General features: G+C 40.0%; 1 protein-coding gene across 1 annotated transcript in view; it reads right to left on the minus strand.

Moving 5' to 3' along the window:
• The window catches only part of LOC124795082 (FAD-dependent oxidoreductase domain-containing protein 1-like), a 94,653-nt gene that overhangs the window by 18,759 nt on the left and 56,867 nt on the right, over nucleotides 1-19,027 (minus strand). The window contains exon 8 of the mRNA XM_047258901.1: nucleotides 8,572-8,686. Within this exon, the coding sequence (XP_047114857.1) occupies nucleotides 8,572-8,686 (115 nt within the window). The remainder of the gene's footprint in view (nucleotides 1-8,571; nucleotides 8,687-19,027) is intronic.

Below are 19,027 nucleotides of genomic sequence, written 5' to 3' on the forward strand. Positions count from 1 at the left end.
AATGGCATCAGCCCCTAGCTACAGTAGGAGATATGTGCTTTTGTTTTTACTCCAACGTACTGGCACATATATCTGAGTACTGAGGGTGTTGCACGTAAGAAATTAATAGTTTCGTTAGCCATGGCCATAGTCAGTTCTTTGAATTACTCATTCAAGCAGAAACATATACACTGCACATCCTTTTCCTAGTCCATTGAAGACTTGAAGTTCATTGAGCATGGAATAACAAACTGAGTGCAATCCTGGTCCCTCGTATGTGATTTAGTTCCACTGCAACACAATGAGTGCAAAGCTGGTGCTTCATATGTGGTTTAGGCTTGTGTCCTTGGTCACAACATTTAAAACATTTGGACCTCTGTAATATTACTTGACATTCGGCAGCCTGAAGCCCACGTAGACATTAGCCGTGGCGAGACTCTGGGAGACACCTCTAACACATGATGTACCGAATCCTTGCCTTTTTGGCACATTTTTAAATCTTAGCTTAGCCTCATGAATAATTTCATTTTTTGTTAGATGCCTAGCTCGATTCAGTTCTTCACTATTGATGTTTGTTGGAACCCTGTATATAATGAGTAGGGATAGGGGCCAGTGCTTTTTCAGAGGCTCAAATTTGATATTTCTGATCTGTTTCACCTTTTCCTGTAATTTCTTGCAGCCCTCTTTGTCTACTGTTTCAACAATGGCATTTCTATTAGTTGTCTTGATTGATTTAAATCTGATTTTGTCCTTTTTGGAGTTTACAGAATCTATTAATTTCTTTTTTTGCATCTCTGGCATCTTTATTGTCCACAGAACTAATGAATACAGTGTTTGGAAAAGATAGATTACTACTCAGCAATGAGCCACAGACAGGAACAATGAAAAAGAATGCTAGAAATTTTTCAGCTTTTGGACAAACTTCTTCATCAGAAATAGAAAGCTGAAATGTTTCTAGCAATTTTTTCAATTGTGCCTACCTGCAACTCAACACCTCCCCTATGTTTAACAAATAAATTTGCTGCACAACCATACAGACTGAGAAGTTATTTTATTTTATTATTGCTACTAGTTTTGGCAATTCAGTGCACCATCTTCAGGCCCCATATGCACCTCTCAAAAATTATCGTTATTATGTACTGGTGCTATCTGTTTCTGGATGTCATGAATTCTTATCTCAAGTGCTTCTTTCGAAGACTTGACTCCCCTATGTCATGTGTAGCAATATATTCTTTCTCTTTTGTCGTTACTTCATCCGAGTCACATTAACAGGCTGCACTGCAGAAGTAAAAGTAACAACAATCTTGAAAATGCCACATCCAGTTAAAACATTCACTGATGTGTCAAAAATGTCTGATCAACCATAAGTAGATATGGCCTTCCTTTATCCAATCGCTGAGATATTCATGCATAATGCTCATATATCAATCTGTCTGAGCACTTTATTGTTTATATCAATATGCAAGGGGTCATCCTTCAAATTGTCCTGTTGATTATGCACTGAACAATATCTTGGTCATATCTAACTTACTGAGGCCAATTGTATAAAGGATCTGATTTTAAATAAGCACAGAAGATAAACACGGATCAAATAGAACTTGGAAATCTGCATTATATAAATGAAAATATGAGATTATTTTGCCATTGTCCAAAATTTCGTTGATCACATCAAGTTCAATTGCAGTCCTTTTACAACCTCATGAGACTACAAAAGAACACATTTCATTGTGGTCATATACAAGCTGAAAAGAAAGAAATAATAAAGAAGTAGTTGTGAACATTCCCACACTGCTAAAGTTCAACATAATTTTTTATATGTAAGGTTACATTAAGGTAGAAGTATTTTGTGCTATCATATGTTTGGTTTGCAATTTGCTGTGCATTGTGCAACTATGTACACTAGAAAGTGGGACTTGTACAATTTGCTCCACATCTTTGTTTATTTACTGTTAACATTTTGCGCTATTGATAGTACCAATTCATGTTCACTGTTTCATCATGCAAAAATGAGAGTGTAATTTCAATGGCAATATAAAACATGGGTTTACTTTTATCACTATCAGTAAAGAAACTGTGGAATGTACAGGGCGATTATAATCAAAGTCAAACTTTCACACTGCTGTATAAATAACACCACTGGTCAGAATGGTGTCAAATTGCAACAGAATATTACTGGAGAAAAGGGAAAACATATGGCAGAAGAAAAATAAATAGTTACAAAATGTAGCAATAAATGGCACTGTAATCATCATAATTTAATTGTGGTGGACTGCAGATGACAAATGAATCATACAACAATGCCTAAGGTGTATGTTCAATGTTAAGCAAATGGCACTACTCAGTGTGCTACTGTTAGTTACAGAAGCCCATCCACCATGGCAAGGTCATATCACATCGGATGGGAAAAATCAGTTTTTAATTGTCCAGAGGCCAAAAACTGCATAAAAAGCACCAATCATATTGGTTTTTAATTGTCCTGAAGCCAAAAACCACATAAAAAGCATCAGTCCAAATAAAATAGGATTATTAATTTCTGTGTGACTGGTGCAAAACATGTTCAATATACTGACCACCATTTCCTGCAACAAATTGAAATAGAGAAACAGCATGTTCCACAACTGATCGAAATGTTTCTGGGGTCACATTCACAATGTGTTGCACAATGCATGCCTTCAATGCAGTTAAGTTTGCAATCAGAACACTGAATACAACATCTTTCAGATAGCCCCACAGCCAGAAGTCACGCGGATTACGATCAGGTGATCGGGACAGCCAGGCTGTAGGTAAATGGCGGCTGATAATTCTAGCATTTCCGAAATGGTGCTTCAGCAGCTGCTTAACTGGATTTGCAATGTGTGGAGGTGCACCATCTTGCATAAAAATGATCCCACCCACACTGTTGGAGAGCTGGAATGACACAGTTGCGCAAAAGACTTACCAGTGACGGTACAGGAAACAGGATCGGAAGCACCTGTATCTTCGAAAAAATATGGTCCTATGATAAACAATGCCGTAAACCCACACCACGCTGTGACCTTTTCAGGATAAAGTGGTACTGGTTGATTTGCGTGCGGATTTTCTGTTGCCCATATTCAACAATTCTGTGTAGTGACATATACTGTCAGATGGAAGTGGGCTTCGTCTGTCCAAAAAATATTCTGTGGCCAATCATTGTCCACTTCCATGCAAGCAAGAAATTCTAAAGCAGAGGTCTCTCTTGCTGGCAGGTCAACACGAAATAATTCATGCACATGTGTAATTTCGGATGGCTAGCAAAGAAGGATGTTTCACAGGATTTTACATGCCATGCTCATGGGTATGTCCAATGTTCAGGCAATTCTCCATGCACTACACATTTGCACACCACCACTCGTCTCTTCCTACACTGCTGTGGCCACTGCTTCCACTGACGTCAAATCAATTTGTTTCCTCCCTCTATGAGGTTGCACACCAAAAGAACCCATCTTTTCAAATTTCCAAATCATTTTCTCCAGTGCCACAGCAGTCATCAGACCAATGCCTTTTTTTAAACCCTTCAGTGTCTGGAACTTCTGCAGAGTGACATTTGCACAGTCATTAGTCTTGTAATACAGCTTTACAAGCAGAGCGCGATCCTGCATTGAGACAGGCATGGCAAACGTCACAGACGTGAAAGGAGGAAAAGCCGTGTACCCGCCGTGTTTATACCAACTTCAATGGGTCGTACGATTGACAGGTGTTTTCATTTATGTATTCTGACACATATAGTGCCATCTATTGATCAATTTTCATGCTATTTTTTTCTTCTGCCATACGTTTTCCCCATTCCCCGATAATATTCCGTTGCAATTTGACCTCATTCTAACCAGTGGTGTTATTGCTACAGCGTTTTGAAAGTTTAACTTTAATTATAATCACCCTGTACATTGTGCAAATCGAAATCCACTATTGGGCATGATGGAAGGTCTGACATTTTGAATCATGTTAAGACAAAAAAAACATTGCATGAGTGGTCAAACAGTAATGCACTTCCTGATAAAATACATAAAAGTGAAAAGAACAGTCACAGTGCAGCAGAATAATTGTAAAAACTCATTTGGGATCACCTGAGTGCATGATGCAAAGTTAAACTTTTATGTCCATTAAATTTTGTCAATACAATTTGTGTCACATTTTTAAAATGTCCCTTTTTTTTAATAATAATGAAATGGGCACTAAGTTAAAGAGAATATTGGGAATGTAAGTAATGATTGCAGGTAGTATTTGCTTCCATATGATATCTAGGAGATAGCTTGTAATTAACATGAAAAACATTCAAAGCATTTCATAGCTACTTCATGGCAGAAGAAGACAGGGAAATTTGAACTACTTACAGTCAACAGTAAAAGTGGGTAAAGTTCGAGAGTAACCATTAGTGAATGAACATTTCTTGCAAAAAGAGTTCTATGTGTTGAATAGCAGAATTTACATGATTCATATGAATTTTTGAAGTACCAAATGTGTGCTTAAACTGATTTGACAACTTCCCATGCATTAATGAACAGAAATATGAAGCACATGTAAGATAATTAGCAGAGTTGTATTTACTGGCCAACTACTAACTGATGTTGTGTCTTAGTGGGTCAGCGGTTATGTGCTGGACTATGGATTCAAAGGTCTGGGCTTCAAATCTATGTCAGTTTCATGTTTTTTTTCCTTCTCATTTATCCTTTTTTTCATCTCTTGTAGTGTTTGTTAAAGTGTAAAATTCTGAGTTGTGTTGTGATACAGAGTATACATTTAAAAATAGGTCCTCAAATATATGGATGGGCAGGTCTGTTGCAACATATGAGGAAAGCAAGATATACCATGTCCCAAAGGACGATGCTCAGTAAATTGCTGTGGTGGTCAAACCAACTTACAAGTTGATGACAAATCTACCTAAGCAGAAAATGCAAATATATACACTGCCACTCTGTGTGTCGATCATTTCTTTAGCACTGAATTACATTGGCTTTATAATATGTGAACTACTAAAACTTTCACCCGTACAGAAAGGTGCCTAAATCCATGGCCAACAATCTTTTATAAGTTTGTTTTCATCATGTTCAACAAACTTATGAGAGAAGTCTCTACAGTTTGCTTGTGTTCAGAGTTAAATTGGCCGCACCACTTAACGACCAATGCCAGATGGCCATAAATTATCAGCAGCTAAATGATTTATTCTCTATGATACTGGTTATAAAAGTATTTACTACAGCACTTTGTTTTGAAACCACACTGCCTCACTACACATCTTGCTGTTCTCCTAGCAGTCTGGGCCGCTGTCGTGGGCAGCATACTGTATTCAGGAGCCATGTGTGCTGGGAATTATTTTGTTTCTTTTCATTTACTTTACAATTACATCCAACTATTTTGAAATTTTTCAGCTGTATAGAAGTTTCTTGAAGAAGCTTGAGAAGTTCCTTCTGCTTATATTTATTTTTACAACACAAAACTTTCAATAATATATACTGTGATATGTTCAATTAATAACTGCAGTGAAGGTGCACTAATCATGTTGAAAACTAATTTAGTGGTGTTGCCAAATGTGTCTCACGTTAATTACGATAAACACTGAACTTCATTCAGTATATTCAAGTTTAGTCTTATACAACACACCAAATTTGTGAACTTGGTTCATATTCTGAACTAAGATCAAAACTGATCTCCAGTCTGTGATGTTTATACAATTGGCCCTAATATGCTGTCAGTTCTTAACACCCCAGCAATATGGAGGGACAACAACAATCATTTAATGAACATAACGCAGAAAGTTGTTAACTAGAGCAGATACAGAAGATATGAACTAGCCAAAAGCTTAATATTTTTCTTGAAACAGTATACATTAATACACATAGTATTTACAGTGTCATATTTCCAAAAATAGAAGTTCTTTTGTTGTCATGAGTTCCTCTCTTGTTCGTCATTAAACTTCAACTGTGGAGTTTCAATAAAGTGACTAAAATACAGCAGAATAGAAAAGCTCATGGCACAAATAGGGATAATGGCTTTTAATACTAAGCTACTGCAGTGTGGGCACACCAGAAATGATGCAACACATCCATATGCTGCCTTTGTCAAGTGTGTGAACTGTTCCATTCTGTTGTGTTTTAATCGCTTCATTGAAATTAACTGTAGAATGATTCTACTGCACCAACATACATTTCACATAAGATAAGAGAAATTAGGAGTCATAAGGAAGTGTACAGACAATTATTTTTCCTTCACTTTATTTGTGAGTGAAACAGAAAACAAAATGACCAGTAGGGGTACAAGGTACCGTCTGCCATGCACCATATGGTGCTCGCAGAGTTTGTATGTAGGTGTTGATGTGCAGGTACACGTACATGTACGTAGTCCACTTTTGCAATTTGATAGTAAATAAGTTAAGAACATACAATACAGAAACTACTATTTTGGGAAATATGACTATGCACTGCATGTGTTAACTTATATACGGTTTCAAACAAGTGTTTAGTTTCTTGCTAATTAAAATCTCATTTATGACTCTAGTGAGTCCCCTGGTCATAAATGTATGTTAGACATATCGTTCCTTCAGAAATTTCTGCTTCTGTAGGTTTTAGATAGATTAACATTCAAACATCGATTAAACAACCAGTTACTGGCTAGCCTTTGACAAATGAGCACACGTATATGGTAGTGACTGGATTGTGTGCGGGCAAAATGGCAGAAAATGTGGAACAATCTTATTGCATCAAATTTTGTTTTAAGCTTGGTGATTCTTGCGTCAAAGATGGCTGCTCATCAGTGAAGAGTGAAGCACATTTAGGTAGGTCCTCGACATCTGCAAATGAGGCTGTCTTTGATCATGTGAGGACCCTGGTGATGCATGACATAAGAATCATGATCAAAGAACTTGCAGATGAGGTTAAAATTAGTATACTACCCATTCCACTTTAACAGAACATTTGAATCTCAGGAGGACCTCAGCAAAATTTGTGCCAAAGCTGCTAACAACTGAGTAGAACAACTTTAATCAGAGATCGCACAGGACATGCTAGATACTGTGGACAGTAATCCCAACTTTCTTAACACAGTGATCGCTGGTGCTAGAATCCTGTTTTTTTTTGGGAGTGGCCCAGAAGCAGAGTTCCAGTCATCACAATGGAAGCATCTATCATCCCCGAGATCCAAAAAAGGGAGACAGGTCCACAGCAATGTGAAAGTCAAGCTGACAATCCTTTCTTACTCCAATGGCGTATCCATCACTAGTATGCCCCATAAGGTACCAATGTCAATAAAGGGTACTACCAAGAGGTTGTATGTCACATTCATGAAGCAGTAAGAGGAAATTGGCAGTGGTAGTAGGCACCTCAATCACAATAACGCACCCACTCATTGTTCTCATTTAATCAGAGGTTTTTGGCCACACACAAGATGGCTGTGGTTTGTCAGCCTCCCTATTCCAGACTTAGCACCAAGTGACATCTGGCTTTTCCATAAACTGAAAAAGACTCTGAAAGGCAGCAGATTTCAGAACAGGGAAGACATTATGCAGAATTCGATAGAGCAGTTGCACACCATACTGAAAGAGGCTTTCCAGCAATTCTTCCAGCAGTGGCAGTAACAATGGGAGAGGTTTGTAGAAGCTGAAGGGGACTGCTCTGAAGGTGATTAGTGTCAAAGAACTGCATCTGAATAGAGATAGATTTTATAAATAAAAGTCGTATACTTTCTGAACAGCCCTCATAGTTAACAGCACACCTGTAATTAACAGCACACTATCCACAGAAGTAGAGACCCAAGTTTTACTCTTGGTCTGCCACAGTTTTAACTTGTCACACACTATCAATAAAATGTATATTTCAGTAACAGTAAAAGAATTTAGTCTCAAGATGTCTTTAGGCTAATTAAATAGCTAGTCTGATGATCTATAAGTTTTTCTTTCTTTACTACTAGGTAGCAGCAAGCTGTATTAAGAGCTTTCTATATAAGTCAAGCAAAATGGCATAAAGGTGAGTTCCAGTTCCTTTTGGTACTCAGAGTTAGAGAGAGAGAGAGAGAGAGAGAGAGAGAGAGAGAGAGAGAGAGAGATAGAATATATATTTGTCCTCTGACCGTTATCAAAAAACTGGTCTAAGTTCTTGAGTTTTTCCAGTTATATAAGACCCACTGCTCTCCTGGAGATTTATGAAAAAATCTGCTTTTACAAGAACACCAATTCTTTCATAAAATATACACTCAGAAAAGCACCCCACCAAGATCAATCAGTAACATTAGTGGCCCTTCAATCCCACCAACACTTATCTCTGTACCTGCAACTTTTTCATGCATACAACAATCAACAGGAGGAACTAGTGTGGTTTTCTTGACCGAAGCAACTTCAGAAGAAAAAATTGTTATTAATGGTTTCACTCCATCATTTTTTGTGTCATAATTAATATGTGAATAGATGGATTAACACTGTAGGATCCATTTTCTTTGCTCTCCACATCACTTTTTGGAGTTTCATGTTTTGTGTGTTTGTCAAGGTTTGTATTATCTAATTATTACAACACAATGTTATTTTATTTATCTGTTACCGAGAATAGTAATGCAAGATTTTTGCATTTATTCTAATTATTTACTTACCATGGCCACTAAATCCAGCTGCTAAATAAAGATTGTGGTAATATGGATGAGGTCCAACAATTCCATTTTCATCTACTACATTGGTGTCATAATACCCAGCCCATGCACTTTTCACCTGTAAATAAACATCAGTTATTATTCTATGTCATAAGTTTCCCTTTCCACGTAATGAAAACAAGCTTCAAGTTGATACTCAAAGTATAATTTTTGACAATAAATTTAAACATTCATCAGATACTCACGTATCTTTCCTATTAACACAATTATTCAACAACTTACTAAAACAGAAATGCTTGAGAAATTTCATTGTTCAGATCTGTGTTTATCTGATCTGTGTGCAACTTAAAGAGTAGACATACAAAGATTTACAGAAATTACAAACACAAAATATGTAAATGCAACAACTCAGCACACAGAAGCATTATGGAGCAGTCAATAGGCATATACTGTGAATTTCAGTTAATTATAATGTTCAGCTTCTTGTTTATTTGGCAATCAACTTCTCAACATTTCCTTACAATGACGAGTGGCTGTGTTTACTAACAGCATTATTTGTCTCCCACCCAGATTTTCAATATTCTATTATTGTACAAATGAAAAATGCCAACTTTATGGCAGTAAATGATGATAAATAAATAAATTAGTCATATGAGTTGGAATTGAGATTATGTAGCACCAACTTGACAACCTACTCAATTAAACCAATACATCCTGTTCTGTATGTTTCACAAATGCTCTGTTTCTAACAAATAAGTGATGCCTACCATCCAATTATTCTGAAACTAAGGTAAATCTTCTTTTGCTCTGTACAAATGCTCACTCTCTTCTATGCTGGGATTTATTGTTTCTCTACTACTCATTCATACATATACATATAAATCTACATCTACATACATACTCCGCAATCCACCATACGGTGCGTGGCAGAGAGTACCTCATACCACAACTAGTATCTTCTCTCCCTGTTCCACTCCCAAACAGAACGAGGGAAAAATGACTGCCTATATGCCTCTGTACGAGCCCTAATCTCTCTTATCTTATCTTTGTGGTTGGTTGGTTTGGGGACGGAGACCAGACAGCGTGGTCATCAGTCTCATCGGATTAGGGAAGGATTGGGAAGGAAGTCGGCCGTGCCCTTTCAGAGGAACCATCCCGGCATTGTCTTTGTGGTCTTTCTGCGAAATGTAAGTTGGCGGCAGTAAAATTGTACTGCTGTCAGCTTCAAATGCTGGATTTCTAAATTTCCTCAGTAGCGATTCATGAAAAGAACGCCTCCTTTCCTCCAGAGACTCCCACCCGAGTTCCTGAAGCATTTCCGTAACACTTGCGTCAGCCCACCTCTGAATTGCTTCTATGTCCTCCCTCAATCCGACCTGATAGGGATCCCAAACGCTCGAGCAGTACTCAAGAATAGGTCATATTAGTGTTTTATAAGCGGTCTCCTTCACAGATGAACCACATCTTCCCAAAATTCTACCAATGAACCGAAGACGACTATCCGCCTTCCCCACAACTGCCATTACATGCTTGTCCCACTTCATATCACTCTGCAATGTTACGCCAAAATATTTAATTGATGTGACTGTGTCAAGCGCTACACTGCTAATGGAGTATTCAAACATTATAGGATTCTTTGTCCTATTCATCTGGATTAATTTACATTTATCTATATTTAGAGTTAGCTGCCATTCTTTACACCAATCACAAATCCTGTCCAAGTCATCTTGTATCCTCCTACAGTCACTCAACGACGACACCCTCCCGTACACCACAGCATCATCAGCAAACAGCCACACATTGCTATCCACCCTGTCCGAAAGATCATTTATGTAGATAGAAAACAACAGTGGACCTATCACACTTCCCTGGGGCACTCCAGATGATACCCTCACCTCCGATGAACACTCACCATCGAGGACAGCATACTGGGTTCTATTACTCAAGAACATTTTTACAACTTTGACACTATTATGAAAAGGATAGATTGCAACTCACCATATGGTGGAGATGCTGAGTTGCAGACAGACACAACAAAATGATTGCTAAAAAAGTAAGCTTTTAGCTAAAACACGTTCTTCTGAATTAGGCAACATACACACATTCATGCATACAACTCATACACAACACCACTGTCTCTAGCTGCAGAGGCCAGACTGCAAATAACAGTGCACGATGAAAGCAGCAGTCTGGGTGATGGGGCTAAGGAGGCTGGTGCGATGAGGGAGAGGGATAGCTGAGTAGGGAAGGTGCACGGTAAAGTGCTACTTGTAGAAGTATGCAGGGATGAGGTGGGAAGAGGGTAGAGCAGCTAGGTGCAGTGGAGAGGTTAGATGGATGGCAGGGAGGGGGGTGGGGGTCAGAGGGAGGAGGAGGGTGGAAAAGGAGAGAAGTAAAAAGACTCTGAGTGCATTGGTGGAATAGAAAGCTGTGTACTGCTAGAATGGGAACAGGGAAGGGGATAGATAGGTGCAGGGCAATGACTAATGAAGGTTGAGAGCAGGAGGGTTACAGAAACATAGGATATATTGCAGGGAGCACCTTGTCCTGGTATGCCCCCATAAGCAGCACGTTACTGTCCCCCACCCCTACCCTGCTATCCCTAGTTCCTCCTCCCTCCCCACCCCAGCCTCCTCCCTAAGCCCACCGCCCAGATTGCTTCTCCCTGTGCTGTTGCTCACAGTCATGTGTGTCTTTTGTCTAATTCAGAAGAAGGTATTTAGGCCAAAAGCTTACTTTTTAAGCAGTCTTTCTGTTTGTGCCTGTCTGTGACTCATCACCACTATGTGGTGAGTAGTAATATATCCTTTTCATAATACTATCAATAATCCATCATGGATTTTCCAGTGTTTATTTTATTTTATTTATTTTGTTTTTACAACTTCTCCAGTTTTTGCATTTTAGCTATATTCTTCCCCTCTTGCTACTTTTTCCTTAGGTTTCTTCTTATTTTACAAGCTCGACTTCATAATTCCTTATCTTTTACTCCATACTCATCCCTTTTCCTATCTTTTTGACCATTCTGTGAAATCAATAAATTCTTGGACAATCACTGTGACGTGGTAGCAACTCCTGTCTCATTTGATGGTTTCCATGCAGTGAATACAGACTAAATTCGTTTATGTGAAGACAGGATGACCTAACATGGTGAAAATGGTGTTTACATTTAAATGTTCCTTCACCATTAAGTTCAAGGCTTTACTAATAATAATGAATGGAAGAAGTTTCAAGTATGTATGGAAAGTATACAGGACAATGATTGTTGCTTTAGGTTCAGGACTGGCAATATTAAACAATTGTTTGAAACCACGAATCACACAAGTGACACCAGAACTTGATGAGAAGTTATTATAATGGCAGCACCATTTCATTTGATCATAAAATGTATATTACAAATAACACAGAGTGAAGAGCACTGCTGGAATAACAGTTACATCTTTATCACAAGCAACACATGTAAGCAAATGGGCCAAATAACTTGGAACTCAGGGTTTATTTCTATCACAAAATTTTCCAGAACCCTACTGCAGTGTTCATTCAGTTTGTACTGTTTATAGATGAGACCTCTTTCAAACATGATAGTGTCTTCAAATGCTGCAACAGCCATGTTCAGAGTGACAGAAGTCCTTTCATCTCAGACCATAAGATAACTCTCTATCAATCTGAAGACTGGAACCGTAGAAGATCTACTAACATGACTTTACTTTCTACTAGCCCACTTGAATGGTGCATGTTATCTAGTGTTCATTTGAGATGTGTTGACACATCTGTTGGAGACTGTACGCCTGATGTCCATGAGAGGATGCAGCTTCAACTTTATGGTGTACCATCACACTTTAATCTTTACACCCATGGGCACCTGAGCAACAGATATCCTTGTCAATGGATTGGAAGGGGAGGTTGTATACCACTGCAAGTGCGATCACTGGATCTCATTCCTATGGATTTTTTCCTATGGGATAATATAAGGCTGTTGGAGTATTAAACACTGGTAAATAACTCATAGTAAAATAAACTTTCACAGCTATGAACAAACATGTATGATTTCCTACCATACACAAGGCAAGTGACATAATACACACGGCCAAGTATCTGCAATTTGATTTCCTGATCTACAAAGTACACATGATACAAATGTATATAACGTGAAAGGGCATGAGTTCTCCTAATGAGCTGACATGTCAGATGTTTAAAAAGGCAAATACTGTAGCAAAATATGTGTAGATTCTCAGTAACACTTGCTGCCATGCAAAACAGATAACAGTCTGCCTATTGGGCATCTTCATTAGGAACTGTTCAGTTTAAAACATTATCTTGGAACATATTATTCTGATATTAATGACATTTTAATAGGTTACAGGCATGTCTATTGCTACAGTAAGTCACAAGTTGCAAAATTTTACTATCACAAACAGAAACATTCTTATTTTTCTACACTAACTTTTTCTCGGCCCAAGATAGACTGCAGCAGTCCTAGGACTGCCGCTCGCCAGCAATGTGCATAAAACTTTTGCCCCCTTTAGTCAGTCAGGCAGGTTGTACGCTCAACCTTAGCAGCCGCAAATGGGTTAAGTTAGCTATAGGAGGTAAACAGAACATATTTAACATAACTACAAAGCAATGGATCACCTCACAATTTAAATTTAGGACCAGAAAAGGCATATAATATATAGCAGTTTACTAACAGTTACAAATTATTTAGGAGCAAAGGAGATGACTCACCAAAAGGCAAAGCGCTGCATCATTGATAGGTACATAAACAAAAGGGACAGAACTTGCCTAGCTTTCGGAATGCACTTCCTTTTTTCAACTGTAGGAAAACACACACACACACACACACACACACACACACACACACAGACAGACACAAGCATGAGCTTGTCTCCCTAAATTGTGCTCAGTCGACCGCCAGCTCTTTACTGGCTCACCGTGGCTGTACTGGACTTAGGGATGGGGATATGGTTCGGGGTGGAGCGAGGTGAGGCATGAAGAGAGGAAGTGGGCAGGGAGGGGGAGGGAGAGGGAGGGAGGAGAGAGAGAGAGAGAGAGAGAGAGAGAGAGAGAGAGAGAGAGAGAGAGAGACTGTTCAACTGGTTGGGGGAGAGGGGGGGGGGAGGCAGATAGTGAGTTACCTCAGTTTCAGGTGTTCCTGCTCACCAACCCCTCACAGCACCCAGACCCTGCCTAGCTGACCTTTCCAACCTATCACATCCACCAAAAAAACCCTACAAACACTCCACAAAATCCAGTGCCAAAACAATAACTGGTTTTTAACCTCTCCACCAAAATTCTCAGCCCCACAGAAGTTTCATTCCTACACAAAGGACTTATATTAGCCTTATTCCCAGGTTTAACCATGCTGGACTGACAGATCTACTCTCCTCCTCCCATCCCCTACAGTGGAAACACTTCTTTGCCACCAACCTGTCCAACAGAAGCCAATCCAATCCCAACATCGAACCCTGCCTGTCCTAGTTCATACTACCATCCAGCCGTGACCCTTCCACACAACCATCCCCTGGTCACCTTCCAGGAAGTCCTAACTTCCAACCTGGCCTCACCATCCTTCCCCCAGGTCCCTCCCTAAGAACAACCACCCATCAACAGAAGAAAGGACTGTCCTACACAACCTAAAAATGGATCCTGACCTGATCATACCCCGGCAGTCAAAGGTTTCACCACTGCTGTGATAAAACAAAGTGACTACCAGGCAGAGGGCCTCCATCAGTTGTCCAACACCTCCATCAATAAGCTCTGCCAGAAGCCCAACATGACCTATAGTCCCTCCTGAAATCCTTAGACCCCTCTCAGAACCTCTCCCCTGAATCCATCTACCTACTCACCCCAACAACAGCCCGCACATCCTTCTTCTACATGCTCCCCAAAATCCATTAACCTAACAGTCCTGGGCATACCATGTGGCTGGTTAAAGTGCACCCATCGAAAGAATCTTGGTCCTTGTTGATCAACATCTCCAAGCAATTGACCAAAACCTAGCCTCCCACATTAAAGATACAAACTACTTCCTGCACTGGCTCTCCACCAACCCCACACACCTACCTCCCAGATCCCTACTCGTCACTGTTGATTCAACCTCTTCATACACCAACATCGCTTATGTCCATGTCCTTGCTGCAATTGAACACTACCTCTCGCTATGCCCTGCAGATTTCAAACCCACCACTTCATTCCTCATACACCTAACCAACTACATCCTAACCCATTACTACTTCACCTCTTCACCTGGTCCTGCTCCATCCATCATGCCACCTTTCCTAGATGTCAATCTCCTGCTCTTGGATGGCTCCATCCACACCTTGGTCCGCATCAAACCCACCAATCACCAACAGTGCCTGCACTTTGACAGCTCACATGCCTTCCACACCATAAAATTCCTCCCGTACAACCTAGCCTCCTGTGGAATATGCAACTGCAGTGACGAGAACTCCCTCACCCAGTATGCTAAAGGCCTTCACAGACAGGCAATACCCTCCAGAACTAATTCACAAACAGATTTCCTGTGTCATATCCTCACACTCACCTGGTCCTCACTTCCATCCCAAGAACCAACCACAAAGAAGCACCCCACTTGTCAGCCAGTACCATCCCAGACTGGAATGACTGAACCACGTCCTGCATCAGTGCTTTGATTATTTATCATCAGGCCCTGAAAGGTGGGACATCTTATCCAAGATACTTCCAACCCCTCTCAAAGTGGTGTTCTGCCACCCGTCCAACCTCCACAACATCCTAGTCCATCTGTATACCACTCCCACACGCAATCCACTGCCACAGGGATCATACCCCTGTGGAAGACTTAGACACAAGACCTGTCCAATCCAGCCAACCAGCACCACCTACTCCAGTCCCATCACCGGCCTATCCTAGCCCATCAGATGATAAGTCACCTGCGAAAGCAGCCCCATGTTATATACCAGCTGTGCTGCAACCACTGCACAGCATTTTACATTGGTATCACAACCAACCAGCTGTCAACTAGAATGAATGGCCACTGTCAAACTGTTGCCAAAAACAAGATGGCTCATCCAGTGGCACAACATGCAGCAGACCACAACATGTGAGATTTATTTCAAAGGCTGCTTCACAACCCATGCCATTTAGATCCTCCCCACCACCATCAACTTTTCTGAGATGCGCAGGTGGGAGTTATCCTTACAGCACATCCTTCACTCCTGTAAGCTTCCTGGCCTACACCTAACTTAACTCGCTCCCCTCCCGACCCGCCATCCAAACAGTGTGATGCAAGCAGTATGATGGATCATCGAATTAAAAGCAAAGGAAGATCGGAGTATAACATATGTTCAATGTTGAGGTCATTAGAGACTGTGCACAAGGCCCACTCAAACAAAGACAAGGAAGGAACTTGGCCATGGGCTTCTCAAGAAAACATCTCTGCATCTGTCTTATAGGATTTAGGAAACTCACGGAAAATCTAAATCTGGATGTCTAGACATGTATTTGAAGCTCACCACATCTGAATAAGAGTACGTCCAGTGTCTTAACCACTGCATCATACATAGTCAAAACTGCTACTTTAATCAGTGAAACACAATGTGAAATATTGTTACACTGTTTTGGACACTGAACACTAATCTTACATATGTATTAATGGGACTCCCTGGACTTGAAGAAGGCAGAACAGAAATCTCAGATTATACATTCTGCAGTATTCATATTTTCATTACTTTTTGAAAAAACACAACAGTGGTCAAATTAATTAATTAATTCATCTGTTCCGTGAACTCCAACAAGAAGGAGAACATAAATGCATGTGGAACACAAGTCAATGTATACATAGTTTTTGGAAAATTAATCTGTACACTGTATTGACGATAAAATAGTGCATAATGTTATTTGTCCTTATTTAAGCTAAATGCAACCTAATAAAACAGAAGGAAAGCTGCTATTTTGAAAAAACTCTATTATTCAGTTATTTATATTAAGTAGGCACTGTTTATCTCCAATAGCAGCTCAATGGATACTTGCCGATATAAATAATAAGGAAAGTTCTGACAGAATTTAAATACATTAAGAAGACTAGCAGAAGCATTGGGTTGTCGACCGGCAAACAGAAATGAGAAAGAAAACTTTCTAGCTTTTGAAATAAATCCTTTGCCAATCTAGAGCACACACACACACACACACACACACACACACACACACACACACACACACACACCTTACCCTTATCCTGTGCCTGATGGACATACAATGCCAGCATTGCATTTCAGCATGTGGGCTAGTCTGGGGTAGGAATTGTGCTGGGGGGCACGGTTGGGACAGTGTTGGTGGATGGAGTGGGGAGGGGAGAGGCACAATGCATAGAGGGACTGGGATGGGTTGCTAGTGGATTGGAGGGGGCAACAGGTTTGCTAGCTAGGAATGTGGAAGGGAAAGGTGGCAGGTACATGGGCTAGGCATATGACATGCACCAGAGCCAGTGGGGAGCAACATCCAATGACCGTGATGTGCATTGGGAGCAGCTAACAGAAAAAAGAAGAGGAAACTGGAGTGTAGGTTGTGGAGATAGAAACATGAGGCCAGGAGGGTTATGGGAGTTAAAGATGTGTTCCAAGGATAAGTCTCATCTGCATAAATCAGAAATGCTGGTGGTGGAGCAAGGATTCAGAGGGTACTAGTTGTGAAGTACAACATATTAGAATTCAATGGCTGCTCCACAACCTGGACCATCTGGACCCTTCCCTCCACCACCAGACTTCTGAACTATACAGACGGGAATTATCTTTCCAACACATCCTTTGCTCTCATAACCCTCCTGGTCTTAACCTCCATTAAGCCACCCTCCTGAGTCCTGTTCTGACAGAATGTAAATACTTAGGAGTAAAGGAGACTACTCACTGAATAGCAGAAGCATTGGGTTGTAAAACTTTCTAGCTTGAAGCAATTTAGGGAAACACTGGAAAGCTAAATCTATATGGTTAGGCAAACTTAGCAAACACACGGCTTTACCTATGAGGGACATAGTGACTGTTGTAATTAATGTATAGGACACAGACAAGTCACATATTATTTTATTTATTTTGATCGGTTTCACCTGCCTGACATGAGCATCTTCAGATATTCATTGCACTAGTGACAAGATATTACAAGTTAAAAAAGCACCATTCAGCACCATCTTGAATATGCTTTGTGTGGTGCCAAGCAATGCTTTTATCTTGTAACATGTTGCCATGGGGATAACGGATCTGAGGATGCTCAAATCTGACGAGTGAAACCAATCAAAATAAATCAGATAATGCATGACTTTTTATTTTATTCTGTATATTAAATAACTTCTGTAATACTGCTTTTTTAAAACTTTGTAGATTGGGGATTAAAACCAGCTACTAATGTGACCTGTCAGTATATAGTGACCTGATTAACTTTTGATGAGCAATATGAACACCCTCTACAGCATCTCGATCGTACGAAAAATAATCATGATTCCAATCAAATATCAGTGTATCAGAATTTTGGAATAGATAAAGTGAAAGTTTTACAGAATAATCTAATGTTTTTTGGGTGCTTACTGGTATTCTTACTACATTTAAAGGGCAATAGGTTAGCATCAGCTTTAATGGTTTCATGCCTGTGGTTGCACTATGTACAGGAGACTTCAAAAGTAAGTTAAACATTACTATGGTCGGCCAAGTAGCTGTTACTGAATGCTGCACTGCACTTTAGGGTGACACTGGTTTACAGTGTATTCACCAAGTCTCTGTAAACAACAGTTAGAACATTATAGCAAATATTCAGTTGATAGAGGACAGAAATCCTAGGTCACTTGGTCGTTCAAGAACTGCTGTATGAATGCCCTTTTTGTTAGAAAATCTCTTTTCATCCTAATGCTCTTTCAGCTTGCTGAAAACAAGGAAATCTGAAGCCAAACTTTGACTGTTTCACAGATGTTTCCAAACCCTCATCGTAAATGTTGAAGCCTGTGTTGTGATTGCTATGGATTGCATTGTGATGCAAGAGAACAATGCCTTTGCTTAGTCAGCCCTGCATCTTGTTCTTTATGGCACTGCACAGTGGTGTTGGTGTTACACAGATTAAATTGGTATTAATGACTGTGCCCTTTGCTATAATCTCTGTGCACACAACTCCTTCACGGATGAAGAAAACTGTGGCCAAGACCTTCCCTGCTGATGGTGCAATTTTGGGTTTCTTCCGCAGAAGCAAGGTCTGTCTCCATTCCAGAAATGCTCTCATAGTTGCACTGCTTGTAATGACTCGGCTTAGGAAATCATTGGTTTCTGTGGAGTACTGTTCAAGAAGTTCTCCAGAGGCACCTTAAAATCTGCACCTCTATGTGCAAGTGACCGTGATTGTTGAACCCAGCATGGGCACAATTTCCATTATTGGAGACGATCTCAGTTGATGAAGTAAGCACTGCCTATTGAGATGCACATCTCCTGAGCCATGTCTGGGATACTTA

This window comes from Schistocerca piceifrons, chromosome 4, assembly GCF_021461385.2.
Source record: "Schistocerca piceifrons isolate TAMUIC-IGC-003096 chromosome 4, iqSchPice1.1, whole genome shotgun sequence".
Lineage (NCBI taxonomy): Eukaryota > Metazoa > Arthropoda > Insecta > Orthoptera > Acrididae > Schistocerca > Schistocerca piceifrons.